Source organism: Cnephaeus nilssonii (assembly GCF_951640355.1).
Source record: "Cnephaeus nilssonii genome assembly, chromosome: 19".
Classification (NCBI taxonomy): Eukaryota; Metazoa; Chordata; class Mammalia; order Chiroptera; family Vespertilionidae; genus Cnephaeus; species Cnephaeus nilssonii.
In genome coordinates, this window is record NC_137090.1 from 32802353 (window position 1) to 32819341 (window position 16989).

The 16989-nt window shown below is 50.2% G+C and overlaps 1 protein-coding gene across 15 annotated transcripts in view; it reads right to left on the bottom strand.

Moving 5' to 3' along the window:
* Positions 1-16989, bottom strand: part of MYO18A (myosin XVIIIA) — a 95627-nt gene that overhangs the window by 77733 nt on the left and 905 nt on the right. For 9 of the 15 annotated variants that reach the window (XM_079799057.1, XM_079799055.1, XM_079799049.1 and 6 more), the window contains one exon: positions 6311-7391. In XM_079799057.1, coding sequence (XP_079655183.1) covers positions 6311-7309 — 999 coding nt within the window. In that variant the 5' untranslated portion in view covers positions 7310-7391. Of the gene's footprint in view, positions 1-6310; positions 7392-14189; positions 14738-15216; positions 15353-15509; positions 15860-16989 lie in introns of those variants that run through there. The other 6 variants (XM_079799046.1, XM_079799044.1, XM_079799045.1 and 3 more) reach the window with 6 other exon arrangements.

Here is a 16989-nt window from a genome sequence, read left to right on the forward strand (position 1 = left end):
AGATTTGCAGCATTTTTAAAATACTTGTGTTCCCACCCGCCACACACACCCCCTTCACCCCACTCCTCACCCACCCCCCAGTCTGGGTGTTTGCATATCTGGTATTTTCCAGAACCATTTCAATGTAAATAAGAGAGATTAGAAGGGAGCAGAGGGCAGGGTGGCCAAGGGGATCAGGGTGGGCCAGAGGGGTTCTGGCCAGGGCCGAAGGGGCCAGGGCAGGCTACCTCAACCAAGGCCCTGCCCCCGCACCAGGGCTCCAAGCTGTGCCTGCAAAAACAACCAATGACCATGGCATGTACCCACACCCGGTTCAATGTGGCCTGGGCACTGTGCCCACCACCCACGGGCCGGGTGGTCAGGGCACATAGGGGCTGCAGTTTGTCCCACATCTCCCTGGGAAGAAGGCAGAAAGGCGCCTCTGAGGACAGAGAAGGGAGACCTAGCAGAATAGAAATGACCTAGTCCACCACTCTATCCCATGTACCCCCCAATCCAGGATAGATAACCCCCAAAATGTCCCTAAAAACCTTTCACCCATCAGTTCCCATGCCCTTGAACCTACCCATTGGCCCCTCATTTCCATAAGAACTCCGTTTGAGTCCTGCTTTGAGCCCCCAAGCCAGGGCTCTCACATGGGGAGACCGATGCCAGAAGCGCCTGCAGCTTTGGCACAAAATGAAGTAAAAATGTTCTGTTTAAAAAACAAAAACCCCTCCAAGGATCATTTAGAGCAACATGAGGAACAGAAGCATTCTAGAACTCTGAGCCCAGGCAGCACCCGGCACCACCAGAGCCCCTGGGGGAAGCCCACTGCCCGGCAGCTGGCCCGGCAGACCTGGAAGCGGTACAATTTCGAGGTTCCTTGGAATCTCAGTCCCCACTCCTGACAGCACCTGTGGACAAGGCTGATGAGGCTCAAACAGATCCCACCAGGGGTCTAGGGCTTCCACTATGGCAAAGGGACCTGCCCTTTCCCCCAGGCAGGCAACCTGGACTGGCCTGTCTCCTGCAGGGCCACTGATGTCCATGCCTACAGGCCCGAGAAGCTGGGCTCTAAGAAGCTAGGACAGAGGTCCTCAAACTTTTTAAACAGGGGGCCAGTTCACTGTTCCTCAGACCGTTGGAGGGCCGGACTATAGTTTTAAAAAAACTATGAACAAATTCCTATGCACACTGCACATACCTTATTTTGAAGTAAAAAAACAAAACGGCAAAAACACCCGCATGAGGCCCGCGGGCTGTAGTTTGAGGACGCCTGAGCTAGGAAAAGCTAGCGGACACCCAGGGGCCCACCTCACCCTTAAAAAAACAACAAACAACAAACTACTACAGTGAAAGAGTTTGGACAAAAGCATCAGGAGTCCCTGTTGGAAAGAAAACCTTACCAGGAACCATGATGGGAGAACACTAGGATGGATTAATTAAGGAGGCTGCAAAATTACTTTCCCTGGATGTCTTCAGAGACTGGACAGAGAGAAAGATACTAATCTTCCTAAGCACTTACGACCTGCCGAAGTCTGCCTGTGATCTCACCAAATACATAGATACATAAAGACCCATAAGGTACAGTACACAAAATAAAAAACAAGGCTCCCTTCATTCTCCTTCTCAGAGGATGCTGCAGTGAGTTAGTTGGGTGCACATCCTTCTTTGATTTCATCGTCTTAAATTCTGAGAGGATAGAATAAGGCCCATTTATAGAGAACAAGGGTCACATCCTCTAAGGGGCCTCTTCTAATTGCCACTTCCTCCTTCCCACCCCACTGTTTACCTGTACAGACATCTATGACAGCAATTAAGGTGCTTAGTTGCCTTTCTTTAGTTATGTTTATGCTTCCTCAAGGAAAGATTCTACTTTATTTACTTAACCCCCCAGTGCCCGGTACAGTGCCTGGCCCTGTTCAAGGCAATGAGTACACTGAGGCTCAGAAAAGTTTGGTAACTTCAGTAAAACTCAAACAGATCTTTCTGGTTCCGAAGTCCATGTTCTTTCCACTATAACATGCACTCTCCTAGGTTCTCCTGAATGTGGAGGTGGTTTAGATGGATATGATGACCTCTTAAGGAACCTCACAGCCCTGTAACTGTTGTGGACAAACCCCAAGGTCCGATGGGAGAAGAAACTCTACCACAGATCTCTAGCAAATGCCTGATAGTTCCACAGGGCTCAGATTTGACTGGGAAGGGGTGGTAGGCCTCCCTTTAAGCACCCCCCTCCCCTCCTACCACAACCTCAAAAACTCAGGAAGCAGTGCTTTCTGGGTAGGGCTCCCATGCAGGCCAGCTCCTCTGGCTCTTGGCAGCAGGAGAACAACCACATTGGCCAGGGTTTAGCCAGGTGGGCTTTTCTGAGCTCAGCAGAACCATCGTACGTTCACAGACAATCCACCCGGCCCCCACGATGGGCCTACTGAGGATACAAATGGAAGGGACCAGCTCTCCCAACTCCCAGACTTTAGTCCCCACCCGGCCTCTACTCCTTCTCAATGGGCACTGACTTTCCTACCCAGACTCATGGAACTGGAGAGAAGAATTTTGATCCAACTGGGGTTTTGAGATCCTCCTCTTTACCAACACCTTCCTTAATCTCATCAGACTCAGGGAACTCTTTGCCTTTAGAAAAGTTAAGAATAATTTTCTCAAAACAGATGCCCCCAAAACACTTTCCCTGAAGAACCATGGAAAGAATTTAGCATCCTCCCCCATATCTGGTAGTCACACTTACCCCCTCCTCTCCTCCTTCCCTCACCCCAGTCGGTCACCAAGACTCTAGAGTAGGGGTCCTCAAACTTTTTAAACAGGGGGCCAGTTCACTGTCCCTCAGACCGTTGGAGGGCCGGACTATAGTTTTAAAAAAACTATGAACAAATTCCTATGCACACTGCACGTATCTTATTTTGAAGTAAAAAAAACAAAACGGCAAAACACCCGCATGTGGCCCACGGGCCGTAGTTTGAGGACGCCTGCTCTAGAGCCTACCTCAGTTGCTTACATCTGAAACCTCTTTCCATCCCTAATGCCTCTACCTAAGTTCAGGCCTCCATTCATTCTGCCAGGTTTACTATAATAGCTCCCTCACTATTCTCCCCTTGCTGCACCCAAAAGCATTCTCCATAAACAGACGGAGATTTTCTAAAATCTGTGCCCATCACTCCCTGATTAAATGGCTACATTTGTCCTCAGGTTAAAGTTTACATTCCCTAGCATGACTCTCAGGGGCCTTGTGACCGGACCCCTGCTTGCCTCTCTTGCTGCTTCTCTCAATAGTGTCCCCATATGCTGTCCCCAAGCCTTATTCCCCAAATGTGTCACTCTCTCTCCGATTTGTGTCTAATACAGTCTTTTCCTTCCATTGGCCTCCCCTATATGTCGGCTCTCTCTCTGATTCATTCCAAAGACTATACTTGAAGTTCCTCTTCTGTGCTCCCTAGTACCCCGTACTGGTCTGTCGCTGAGCTTCTCAAATGGCAATGTCATTGCCGGCTACTTGACCATCTCTCCCACTAGACTTTGAGTTCCTTGGGGCTGGGTGTGCATCCTTCTTTGATTTCATCTTCGAGGCTGGGATTATGTGCCGCACACGGCTGGGCCCCAGGACCTGTCACACGGTAAGTGCTCAACCCATGTTTGTTTAGCAGACAGACGAGTGGAGGGATAGATGGCGGAAGAAGGGCTGCTTCTCTCAGGCTTGCTGAGTGATTTCTATCAGGTCCCAAGTCTATCCTACTACTGTGGCTCACCCCTCCTTCCAAGGGAGCCTTGTCTGGCAGCTACAGAGACATATGAACAAGGTGTGAGCCAAGCACTCTGGACACACACCACGTGAGAAGGAAACCCAAGGGGCTGTCTCTCCCTGGGGCCTTCTGAACAGGCCATGGACAGGAGCCACGGGGCCTGGCCCCTATCTGTGTGCAGAAAGAGAACAGATGGTTAGCCAGCCCCTTCAGAGCTCCCTGGGGACAGGCAACGTGTGGACACAGTTGATGGATGGCCTGACGGGCAGGGTGGCCACCAGAGCTGTCCCTGTGGGGCTAGAGTTGTCAGGGTACCCCGCCCGGGAGTATGGAGGAGGTGGGAAGGCTCTTTTCTTGGCATGGAACTAGGATTAGAACTGCTGCCAAGAAAAGGAGCAGGAGTAGGAGTGGGAGGAAGAGGAGATAGAGGATAAGAGCCTCAGTCGAGGCTACAGCACTCCCTCACCAGCTCCGGGGTCTGTCTCAGGAAACCAGAATGCCACGCTCACTCTGCTCCTCTCTGTTGTGGCCTGAGGCCCCACCAACTACCCAGGTAAGAAAAGATATGGGGCTTCTTTCAGCCCTCTGCTTCTTGTTGTCCTGTCAGTTCTAGGAGACTCATGAGGATAGGACTCTCTATGGCGTCCCCTGCTAGATCCCCGAGGTGGGGGAAGAAGTCCCCTGGGCACCAGCTGGGCTTGCCCCACGGGCCAGAGCAAGCCAGCATTTCCGAGATACCAGCTGGAAGATGGGATCCACCGGGGTTTCCAAAGCTAAACCATCCACTTCCCCAGGGATGCGGTAGCAGCAGCTAGTTGGGTAGGAGAGCGGCTGGGAAACATGAGATGCCAAGATGATCCCTGTGCTATAAAGAGAACTGAACAGCATCTGTGATGCCAAGCCCTGAGCCCCACAGAGGCCTGTGCTGTGGTTCGGCGGGGAGCTGGCAACAATCCCCTGGGGGACTCATTCTTTCAGAGGAAGAATATTCTATCTGTTGAAGGCAATCTTAGCCTGGGAGAAAGTAGGCAGACGTGGCAACATGGTATGGTCTTTGGTGCCGAGATAAAGACAACTCCCTCTAAGCTGTGGGAAGCTCCCCAAGTTCAGTGTAGCCTGGTGGCTAACACAGAGTAGGTGCTCAATGTATTTCTGGAATTAATGCGTCCAGGTCCTTCCTGGATTCTACGACAGGCTCCCTCCCACTCACTACCCCTTCCTGACTAGCAAAGCTGCCTGACCCCACCAGCCCCAGGGTAAAGGAAGGTCTGGAACCCAACTCCAGTGCTTCCTGCCAGAGTCTGACCCTGCGGCTCCCAGGCCCTCCGGGCCCAATATGCTGTTAGGCTCAGCAGCCATCTGAGCAGCCACTTCCCCTCCCCGGGAGAAAGCTAGGACCGGGACTCTGCCTGCTTCCTTAGCATTTCCTCCCACTACTCACTTGGACACATCTGGCTGGTCACTTAGAGCTGAAAGGCCCGGGCCAGGCCATGTGCTGGTCAGGCTTCAGGGACCTGGACAGTCCTAAAAGCCACAGCTGGAGAGAGAGATGACCAGAGGCAAACTTGTCCTTCAGATGTTGCCTCCAGGCAGAACATTCCCAACTGGTAAGTAGCCAACCTATCAAAAGATCGCTGGCGTTACAGATCTCCATCTCCCTAGAGACCATCTCTTCAGGAGTTAAACTGGGTAGGTCCTTGGGAAGTAAACAGGTTATTTGCTGAACTGATGGATACCTTTAACCTAAGTCTCTTCTGGGCCTATGTCACCCCCCTCCCACTTTTGCTTTGTGTGGGCAGGGGTCTCAGGGATAATCAGGTCATACTCTCTCTGCAGGCTTAATCCCTGTTACTTTCCCAGGTCCATGCATTTCCTTCTTCCAGGAAAGATAATAAAACTCTGGGAGCACAAGTGATCTGTATAAATCAGATCGTCACTCCCCTGCTTCAAACCCTACAATGGTCTCATTTCAATGGGGTTAAATCGAAACTCCTACCATGATTTATAAGGTCTTTCAGGATTTGGCCCCTGCTTATCTCTGCAGCCTTACCTGGTATTCAACTCCTCGCTCACTCAGGGGCAAGAGGAGGTCTGAGGTCATCTTCCCAGGAGCTACCAAAGCAGCTGTACATCCTAGATGTCCCATGACAGCCCTGATTTGTGAAATAATTTCTTTTTTTTTTTCCACCTCCAATATCTAAATAACATGGAAATCCTACATTTTAGTCCAGAATATAAGACTGTCTCTCTGTCATATCCGGAACTGGCACATGTTAGCCTCCATGGTTCAGTTTCGGGCTCAGGAAATATGGTGCCCAAACCCTAACCCATGCTTGTATCATGAAGCTTGTATGACCGTGAATAGCCCCCACCTGAGGTGCCTTCTCCCCACCAGCCAGGTAGATGGTCCCTGAATCCCAAGGAGTGGCCCGGCGTTACCACTCACACACTCGCTAGGCTCTGACTACAGCTCTTGAGTACCCCAATCATCCACCTCAGTACAATCACGGTAGACATCAGCAACCCAGTCCCTGCTCATCCCTTGCTGCCCAGGTCCCAAGGGAAACACTCACATCGGCCGGCTCCCTGCGGGGTCCCTCGCCACTCCGCAGCCAGCTCCGGCTGAGCTCACTGAGCTCTGGGATGGGTTGCACCTTGAGCCGCACGCTGTCCCCGGACTGCCGGATCATCTCCACAATCTCATCCCTGGACTTGCTCTCCACGTTGTGCCCATTAATCTCCACCAGACGATCACCTGGCACCAGCCCCAGGGCCAGGTCCTTGGTGCCCGCACCAGGCTCAGCAAAGTGAACCACCCTCCGATAGACCTGGCCCTCGGGGCCCCGATCCAGCATGGTTGTGCGCCGCAGGGAGAAGCCAAAGTCTCCAGTGGGCCTTCGTTGCAGCTCCAGTTCCCGGAGGGCAGGGGGTGGTGGGGGCACCACGGGGGGCAAGCGCAGGTCAGCCGGAAACCTTTTAGTCACCAGCTCAGGGACTTGGGACCGGGGTCCTGGTCGAGGGTGGCCCGGGCCGAGATGCTGCACCAGTTGTCCCTCCAGAGTCCTCACCTCCACCTGTGGAGACGGGGCAGCAGAGTGCTCCGAGGGGGTGGAGGTCTCAGAGGCACTCTCATCCCGGCTCCGCTGCGAGAAGGAGAAGCGCTTGACAATCATCTGGGAGTTCTGCTTGGCCAGGGAGCCGAACTTGGCCGCCCGCTGCAGCACAGAGCCCCGGAAACTGCCTTCCTCACCCTTGAGGTCATCGCTGGAGCTGGCTGTGCTGAGGTGGCCCGAGTCCAGGATGACGCTGCCCCTGTTGCTGTCGGAGTCAATGTCAGTCAGGTGCAGGTCGGAGCCGCTGGCCACCTTGATGGGGATGGGGTTGGAGATCTCCAGGCGCATCTTCGATTCACGCTTGGAGGAGCGGTTCAGGTTGAAGAAGCCGCGTCTCAGGCTCATCTCCTCCAGGCTCCTCAGCTCGGCTGCTGACATCCGCTCCTTCTTCTCCTTTTTCTCCTTCTTCTCCTTCCGCCCTCCATCTTTGTCCTTGTCTTTCTTCATTAGATTAAACATGGTGGGGGGTGCTGTTTTTTTGGGGGGTACCCCCAGAGGATTATGGGTGCTCAGCACAGGGCCTTTGTGTTCCACCTTGCTGCTGCAGACAGAAACAGAGAGAAAGAGGAAAGTTATTCCAGTAGAGCCTCTTCCCTCCCCCCCCCCCCCCCCCCCCCCCCCCCGTCTCCAGTCCAGACGGGGCCAATTGCTGAGCACAGCTACCCCTCACAGCGATCCCTGCCAGGTTCTCTGCCTCACACAATACTGTCTCAGTTAAGCGGAGCCTCATAACACTGCTATGAGGAGGTCTATTGTTACCCCCATTTTACAAATAAGGAAACTGGAGGTTTAGATAAGGTTGTAAAAACCCAAACTCCAAAGTCTCTCATTTCCTATGATCTCTGATAGACCCGGCTTAGGTGTGCATGGGGGTGGCATCTGGGCGATCTGACCTTCTGGCCAGAGGATGCCTTTAAGCCAAGTTGGGACTTGACTGTAGACGCAAACACAAGGGAAAAAGAAAAGAGACTCGGCACCATCACCTCCCACAGCCCATGTCCCTTAAGGCAACAGACATCACGTGCCACTGGGCTCTCTCCTAAGCCTGGTATCCCTAGAACAGCAGTCTTCGCCACTGCCCGACAGAGAAGCTCAAAGAACCAACACTTGTTTAATGACTACCACTTGTCAGGCATAATGCCAGGCACTTTACACACACTACCTCATTTGAACTTCACAGCATCCCTGCAAGAAAAGTATCATTATCTCTACACATGAAAAAATTAAGTAGATGTTAGCTGTCAACTAGCTAATAGATGGCAATGCCAGGATTCAATGGCAAACATTGTTTTCTTTCTAGGTCCTGGGCACCCAAATTGGAGCCGGGAGGGAAGTGAGGGGAAGTTCCAGTCTGGACAGGGGACAGACAGCTGTGTGGTGGGGGTGGGAAGCGGGGGGTCTACTGGATAAACAGGATCCTGAAAAACTCACATCCTTTTCCCCAGACCAACACCTAAATATAACCTCAGGAAGAAAGTTGTGGCGGCGTGAGAGAAGACCTCAGCTCCAGGGCACGTGTGCTTATGGCGCCAACCTATTCCCACCCCAATGCACACCTGACCGGGACAGGAGTGAGAAAAACCTGACGGGGGTGGAGCTGAGAGAGCCTTTCTTGTCCTAACCAGCAGGCAACAAGATGCAGAAGTAGGCCATACCACCTAATTAGAAACGAAATGTAATTTTTGTTCTCTCTCCATGAAGGCCTTCCCCCTGACTTCTAGACGCAATGGCCTATTGCAAGGCCCTGGAGAGGCCTTTCCTTTCTCTGTACCCCACCCCCACAACCACGCAGGCTCCCCATTCTACTGAGAGGGTCCTCCAACCCAGATACAAAGCCTAGAAAGGCATCAAGGCCAGGAACTCCCAAGGGCCCAGGTACACGGGCTAATTGCCCAGCACTCTCGCCCAGTGGTTCCTGAGAGATCAATGCATCCTCTCCAGAACAGCGCCATCCAAAAGAAATAGAATTCAAGTCATATAGGTCACTTAAAATTTCCTAGCAGCCACACTTTAAAAGGTAAAAAGAAACAGGTGAAATCAACCTGCATGATATTCATTGTCATCTTAATATGTAATCTATATAAAAAACATGGAGGTATCTTATATCCTCTTTTCCATACTAAGTCCTTGAAATCCAATGCATATTTTACGCTTAGAGCACACTGCAATTCAGACTAACCACATTTCAAGTATTCAGCAGCCCCAAGTGGCTTAGCTATAGGATTGGACAGTGCAGTCCTAGAGAAATCTTCAGATGTAGAAGAGGTGGGAAATCCGGTCTAGTCACTAGCTCCCTGGGAACCTCTCAGGCACCCCTTTTCTCCTCGCACCTCAGTTTCTATCTGGTAAAACCAAGTTCCCTCTGAACTTTTTGGTTCCAAATGCTCAGGCACATTACCTCGGGGGAGGAAGACAAGGAATCTAGGGCCCAAGAGGCACAGACCCAGGGGCAACCTTGGCCAGATGGGTCTGGGCTGACTTGGGTTGGGGGAGTGCCTGACAGCAGACATCTTCTCTCTGGGGCTGTACTTTGACACGGGGAGTCTCTCTGTCCCCTCCTGAACCACTGATGGGGGTGTGGCATAGACCTACCACATGCCAGGACATAAGATCTTCAGCTGGTTGCTACCCACCTTACCCACCACTACTTGCGCTGTCTTAAAGGGCTGGTTTGGAAGATGGCTCCAGGGGCACCTGTGGGGAAATGAATAAAGAAACCCACCGCGGGACCTGGAGGGGACAAATGAGTACCTCAGCCTCAACTCAACCACAGAGAACCCAAAAGCCTTCAATGCTGTCCCACCAAAACACCTTTCGGTCTCTCATTCTCACTCTTCAATCCTTACACAATCCTGGCTCTTTGCTGGGGGCTAAATATTTGAGCAGTATCAACAGAAAAGAGGCCCTCAATTCTAGAGTCTTTGGGCTAGAAAGGTCCCTGGAAAGTAATTTCGTGTAAGCCCCTGTCTTGGCCAAAGCTTGCCCCTCATTGTCATTGTGACAGGCAGGAAGACAGACAGTCACAGGAGCAGCGCAGGGGATAGTGCTGGCGGAAATGTTAGAAGGTTTGGTATCTAGGCCTGGATCTGTCAACAAGCCACCAGGGGACCTTGAGCCTGTCACTTTGCTCAAGGTTGAACTAGATGATCTAGGTCTCTTCTAGCTCTAAAATCCCAAATATCTAAGTCTCTTGTGGACACAGGTTAGTTATTAACTTTCTGCTAACGTTACCCCTCTCATCCCAACCCGGGGGCCTTTGGAGACTGAGTCCATTTCAGCCCTTCATTCATCACTCCTGTGCTGCCACTGTTTCTGACAGCTCACAAGGTACCCGTTCCCCCACTGTCATCCCTACAATTGCCAGGCCTGCCTGAGGTCCGGGTTCTCTCCAGTGCCAAATACCTGAAGCTACCTATAACCTTCCCCTTCAGGGTCAGACCTGTAGTGCAGCTCGACTCCTCTGCACCCAATTCACTAGAGACCGGGGCTCTGTCATCTTTTTGTAGACCCAGGACCTTCCAGCATCTGCTGTCCTCATGGCCAAAGTCTCCAGCAGCAATGATAGCACCATCTCCCCATTCTCCATTCCAGGCTGTAGTTTCTACCAGCCCCCGCTTCATCTCTGACTCTCTCCAGTGCAGGAAACCTTATAGTTTTTCTGACCTCCTCTCTGCCTTTCTCCCCTCACCCTACTCCAGAAGGCCTTCCTAATTTTAAGTGAAGAAAAAGTATGCATGTACACTAGAGTCTGTATGTAAATTAGGGAATGTACCTAAATCATCGTGATCCTACTATCTTCAAAATCAAAGCAAGGTACAATCAACTCAGTCAATTCAATTGCTTTATCACTTTAAAACAGGAAGCATTTTGAGGGCAAGGACCATTCAACTCAAATATGCATCTATCAGTTCACCAACAGGCGAAACAATTTACACATTCATATAATGGAATACTACTCAGCAATAAGAAAGAAGCAACTAGCCCTAGCCGGTTTGGCTCAGTGGATAGAGCATCGGCCTGCGGACCGAAGGGTCCCAGGTTCGATTCCAATCAAGGGCACATACCTCGGCTACAGGCTCCTCCCCGGCCTGAGCCCTGTTCTGCGCTCGTGCAGGAGGCAACTAACGGATGTGTTTCTCTCACATCAATATTTCTCTGTGTTTCCTTCTCTCTTTCACTCTCTAAATATCAATGGAAAAATATCCTTGGGTGAGGATTTTAAAAAATAATAATATATATATATATATATATATATATATATATATATATATATATTTTTTTTTTTTTTTTTTTTTTTTTTTTTTTAAAGAAGCAACTACTGATACACACAACAGGAATGAATCTCAAAAACATTATGTCAAGTCACAGTAAAAGAAGGCTTTAACAAAAGAGTACATACTGGTATGGTACTGTTTTTAAAATATATTTTTTATTGGTTTTTAGAGAGAGGAAGGGAGAGGGAGAAACGTCGATGTGAATCAAGCATCGATGTGTCCTGACTGGAAATCAAACCGGCAAACTGGCAACTTTTCGGTACAGGGGACAATGTACAACCAACTGAGCCACACTGGCCGGGGCTGGTATAGTACTATTTCTATGATGTTCTGGTCTAAGCAAAACCAACCTAAGCTGGGGAAACAATCAGAGCAGTGACACCTTTGGGAGGTGGGGGCAGGGATGGCGGTGGGGAGTGCCTGAGAAAGGGCACGGGGAGACTTTCCAGGGTGTCGCTCACGGTACAGATCTTGATAGGGGTTTGGGTCGACAGGTGTGTATGTTCATCAACAGTCGTCAAACTGTGCACATAGATTTGTGTATTTCCTTGTGTGAAATATTCCCTCAAAAGCAAAAAGAATTGTAAATAAGTACTGAACTCTAGTTAATGATATGTATACTAAAGTATTTGGCGCAAAGTATGCTGATGTTTACAATTTACTTTGCGCTGCATAAAAAATGTAAGATAGCTTGATGAATAGATCAAGGGACAAATATGTGATAAAGCAAGGACAGTGCTAATTGCAGAATCTAAGATACGGGGGTTGTTCACTACAAAATTCTTTAACTTTTCTAAATGCTTACAGAGCTTTATAGTAAAAATTGGGGAAATATGTATGTCTCAAGCACCTATTAAATGCAAGGGATAGAAGATAAATAAAACTAATGAAAGAGCTTAGGTTTCAGATGTCAGGTAACAAACCTAGGAACAAATTCAAGTGAATAGCTAGCTACACAATCTTGGACAAGTTATGTAAGGCCTCTGTGCCTCCATTTTTCCTTTTGTAAAGTGGAGATAATAATAGTACCTACCACATAAGGCATGGGAATTCAATGAAATATGTATAGAAGCCCTTCATATAATGCCTAGCTCACAGTAAGCCCTCAAGAACGGTAACTAATAGAAGCAGGACGTATTCTCACCACCTACATGGGATTGAACTCTACTTAATGATCCGTATACGGTCATTAGAGTAGAGGGCGGGCTTGGTAGAGAGGAAATTACACAAATAACTATCAGCACGAGTGTGACTAAAGTAAGGCTAGGCATAAAGTCTCAATGCTGGATAGGACCTTTATAGAGAGAAAGTGAAAGCCCAAGAAGTGAAGGCAATCCCATGAGCACATGGCCAGTCTGGACCACACGGGCTCAAGTCCAGAGGTCCCATATAGGCACTGCCAGGGATAAGGACAGGCAATTCAGAGATGCAGAAATACAAACGGCCCACAAGCATGAGCAGTCATATTCAGACATGTGAAGTAAAAGAGGTATATCATTGTTCACTTAGCAGTTTAGTAAAAAACTACCAAGATTAATAATATCAATAAATTAGAGGATGGGAAGCAGGGCATTTCAAACATGCTGGTAGGAGTATAAATTGGTATAAGGAGGGACAGTTGGTACCTACGAAAATATTTACAGGTACATATTCTTTGACTGGGCAATTCCTCTTCTAAGACACCTATAGATATATTCACACAATAAACATGGCTTATCTTTGCAGCATTGTTTATAATAGCAAAATGCTGCCAAATACAAATGACCAGCACTGGAGGAATAGCTAAATTATAGCACTGGGCAGTTATTAAAAAGAATGAGGTCGATTTGTATATGCTGGCCTAGAAAGATTTTATAGTATATTATTAAGTGAAAAAAGCAAGTTGCCAGATAGTATATAATTTTTACAAAAATTTTAAAAAATTATGTCTATGTGTGCATATGTATATAATGTCCATTGTGTATAGCATTTGCATATTCATAGAAAAATGTATGCTCTGTGGAAGAGACAGGGATTTCAGAAGAGTCAAAACAGACTTGTGTGTTATCTGTATTGTTTTAGATTTTTACAATAGGAACATTTAGCTGGTAGGTGTGTGTGTATTTAAATCTAAGACTTTAGATAGTAGGAGTTTATATGATTTTTCTTCTACTTTTGTGCATGTTCTTTCTTCTTACAGAAAAAAATATTTTAAATATTTATATTAAATTATATTTTATATAACATATAAGATCTTATTTTATATAAAATATAATATATTTTATATATTTATATATATATAAATATATAAAATATATATAACAAGCTTTTAAAATAGCCTGGAAAGATCCATGACGAAAATTCACCCGTGGTTTTCTCTGAGGAGTAGTGGCAAAGAGGGTTAACACTGGCTCTCTACCGAGTACACTCTCTGCATTAAACCTTTTTTCAGCATGTTACTTTTGTGATTGTAAAGATTTTTTTTTTAATAACGAAAAAGAAAAAAGAAAGGTTTGACAAAGCGGTCAGCAATCAACTTAGCATGAAAGCCGTAAACAAGATTTGCCATGGTAAGTTTAAGAATTGCCCTCTCACGCCTTGAAAAAAATGTCAGGGACTTGGGGGACTTGGTTAAAATAGATCGCCCTGTTGTCCTGTGGCTTTAAGTGGGGACAGACTTAAATGGGTCACCCTGCAGCTGGCAAAGTGCAAACCCCAGGAAATGGAAACTACAGCGTTAGAATCCCGAGACGAGGGCCCCCAGGCTTGGCTGCTGTGGGGGGACGCTTAAAAGGGTCAGTCCCCCCTTCCCCACCCCAGACCACACTCATAAATAAATACAAAGGAAATGCTTTCCCAAGAGAGCCGGCCTCTTTCGCTTGGCCTCTGGCCTCCCTGAGTGGCCATTTCCTACAGCCCCAGGCCTGCATCTCAGCGCTGGCCCACCGAGGGCTGAAGGCGGCCGGTGGGGCTCACAGGGCACCCGGCGGCCCCAGCCCCAGCGGCGCAGGATGACGCCCGTCCCTGCGGCCGCGCCGAGCTTCTCCCGGAGGGCTGTGCTGAGCTCCGCAGAGCCCGTGACTCACCGCCAGGTCACATGGAGCTCACTGGCTCCAGGTGTGCTCCCTCATCCGCCTGCACGCTTCTCACATGACATCAGCTGGCCGGCCCGCCCGCCCGCCGGCTCCCTGCTCCCTTCCCTGCCTGCTGCCCGCCGCTCCGGGCACCAGCAGCCCCTAAGCACTTGCAGGCAGCAGGGCCCGCGAGCGGGAGAGGAGCCAGCAGCCCCGCCAGGTCCTGGGCTGCTCTTGCAGGTGAAACTCCTCTGTTTCATGGGGAGCCTGCCGCAGCCTGCTGGGCGCTGAACTCCGTAAACACAACCATCCCCACCCCACCTTCGGTGTGACCTTGAGCAAGTCCCGTCCCCTCTCTGGGCCTCAGCTATTTCAACTATAAAATGTCCATGGCCTGAGAGTTCAGACCCGGCCCTTTGCTGGAGAGGTATTCTGTTCAACCACAAACTGCAGGTTCGAATCCTGGTCTGCCTCTGACTTGCTGTGTGACCTTGGGCCCTTCATCCAATATCTCTGAATATCAGAGAATAATAAATAAAAAAAAACAATCCCTTGTAAGTGACGATAAAAGTACTTGGCAGAGAGAAAGGGCCCTGGGCCCTGTAAAATCATCAGTCCACAACTTAAACTGCTGCCTGAGTAGAAGCTTTTTGAAATGTCCAAGGAATGTGGATAATTTATTAGCCAAACAATTCCTATCTCCAGAGAAAGGGCAGAAAAGTAAGAGGAGAGGGGCTTCCCAGGATTGCTCCCCACCCTCCCAATCCAGCTCCTACCCCTGCACCTCCCTACCCTCTAATTCAGTCCACCTCAGAAAATGGTGATGGGGGGGAAGGGGGGAGAGAAAGAAAAGAAAATGGTGATGAGGGGTGAGGTGCAGTGAGCAGCTCTTCAAGCACCCGGGAGCCTGACCCAAAGCAGAACTTAAAAGTTCCATGAAGCCCCCAACCCAAGTCCTGCGGGAACCTGTTAATCACAGCACAAAGTGGACTGGGCCTCTTATCCCCTCAAACCTTTCAACTACCTCAGCATTACCCACCAGACCCAGGAGAGGCCTGGGACCAGGACCGGGGCCCAGGGCCACCGACAGGGCCCTGCTCACATGGATGCTCCGGTTCTGGCCTGTGGTGTCCATTCAGGAGAGGGAGGTCTGGCTGGGGACCGACCTTTGGTTTGCAGGAGCAGGCACAGCACCGCTGCCCTGGAGACCTCTGACACACCAGAGGATCGAGCCTTCCTCAGTTCCAACAACTCCCGGCTCCACCCGAGGAGGGTGGATTCTCCCTTTCAGACAAGCTCCAGCTCTGCCCCACCCTGTCTGCCTCCAGGTACCTGCCTCTGGGGGACCTCAGAGTTTTCCGGCCCAACTTCTGAAGATACATACACCCCTCAATGAGCGGTTTCAAGCCGGGGCCAGTGAAGGGAGCTCCAGGCAACAGGCTGGCGGCTCAGACTGCCAGGGAGTGAGGCTGAGGGACCAGGCAGGAGTCAGGAAAGGCACTACCAGAGTGAGGGCAGCTGAGGAGAGCCTGGGGCCTGGGAGGAAGCCCTCAGGCACACACCCTGGCACCTGAGCCAGACTGGGAAAAAAGTCAACAAACGAGATGATCGGAGCTGCCAGGCACCAGGTCATCAACTGTTCAAAGTTCAAAGCTCCCAAAGGAAGTGCCCACCAGCATGCTATCCCTCCCGCCCCCACCTGCAACCCTTCTCAGTCCCCTAAACCCCCAACACAATAGCTTCCCCTACTGTCTTCCTGGAATTGAGGCCCCAACTCCAATGTCCCCCACCCCAAATGGCCAGGCATACCTCCACCCAAGGCTATATATAACCAGCCGTGTCCAGCAAACAGGAGGATGTTTCCTGGAAAGACCTCATCAGAGGGGAAGCTGAGGAGGTGGCAGGCCATTGACAAAGCGCCAGTGAGGTCTGCCAGGAAGCCAGAGACCTCAGGAGAGCAACTTTCAATATCCCCGTATAGAAAGTAGCCCCTGAACCAAAAGGGAGGAGAACAGTTAGGCAAGGCCGGGCCCATTGTCATGACAACAGGATACTTACTTGCTCCCTCCCCCCCACCACCACCCCCCACAAAAAGGGCTCCAGACCTGATCAGTACACAAAAAGGGAGCTTGAACCTCTAGAGTCAATGTCTTGCTAAGGTGATCTTGCTCTTAATTGCCTGGATGTGTTTCCGCCCTTCCCGCATGGCCCAATGCCTATACACTTCGAACTCAGGGGGATTTACAAGGCCTCCTCAACCACAGACATGCCAGGCACTCGAAAGATAGAACAAAACCTCGAAAACCAGCCCAAGTCATTGGCAGGGTGAATGGGGGTGAGAATCCAATTCCAGACGTCTGGGGGACCCTCTGGGGGCAGGAAGGCCCTAAGCTGGGGGACCCTCTGGGGGCAGGAAGGCCCTAGGCAGGGAGCTCCTCCCAGCAAGCATCATTCCAAGTCTCCCTACACAAACACAAACCATGAGGACACTGTCAGACACACGCTAAACCTGGGTGCCTTCCCCCACCCCACCCCCCAGCTCATTCCGGCTGCAGTCTTTCCAACTAATCAGCAGGGCACATGTGCCTTGCCACAGGGTGACACCCCCAAACCCCACCCCCACAACAAAGCCCCAATGTGTGGTGTGTCCCGGTAGGCCTTATCTCGGCCAGGAGCGTGCCCCACTCCTCACCAGGCTGGGTACCAAGCAGCAACCCCCAGCGGGGGTGGGGGACAGCTAACCTTACCACCTCCCCTTCCCATTGTTGAAACAACTGGCGTGACAGGTTAGCAGGGCGGGGCGACAGGGCAG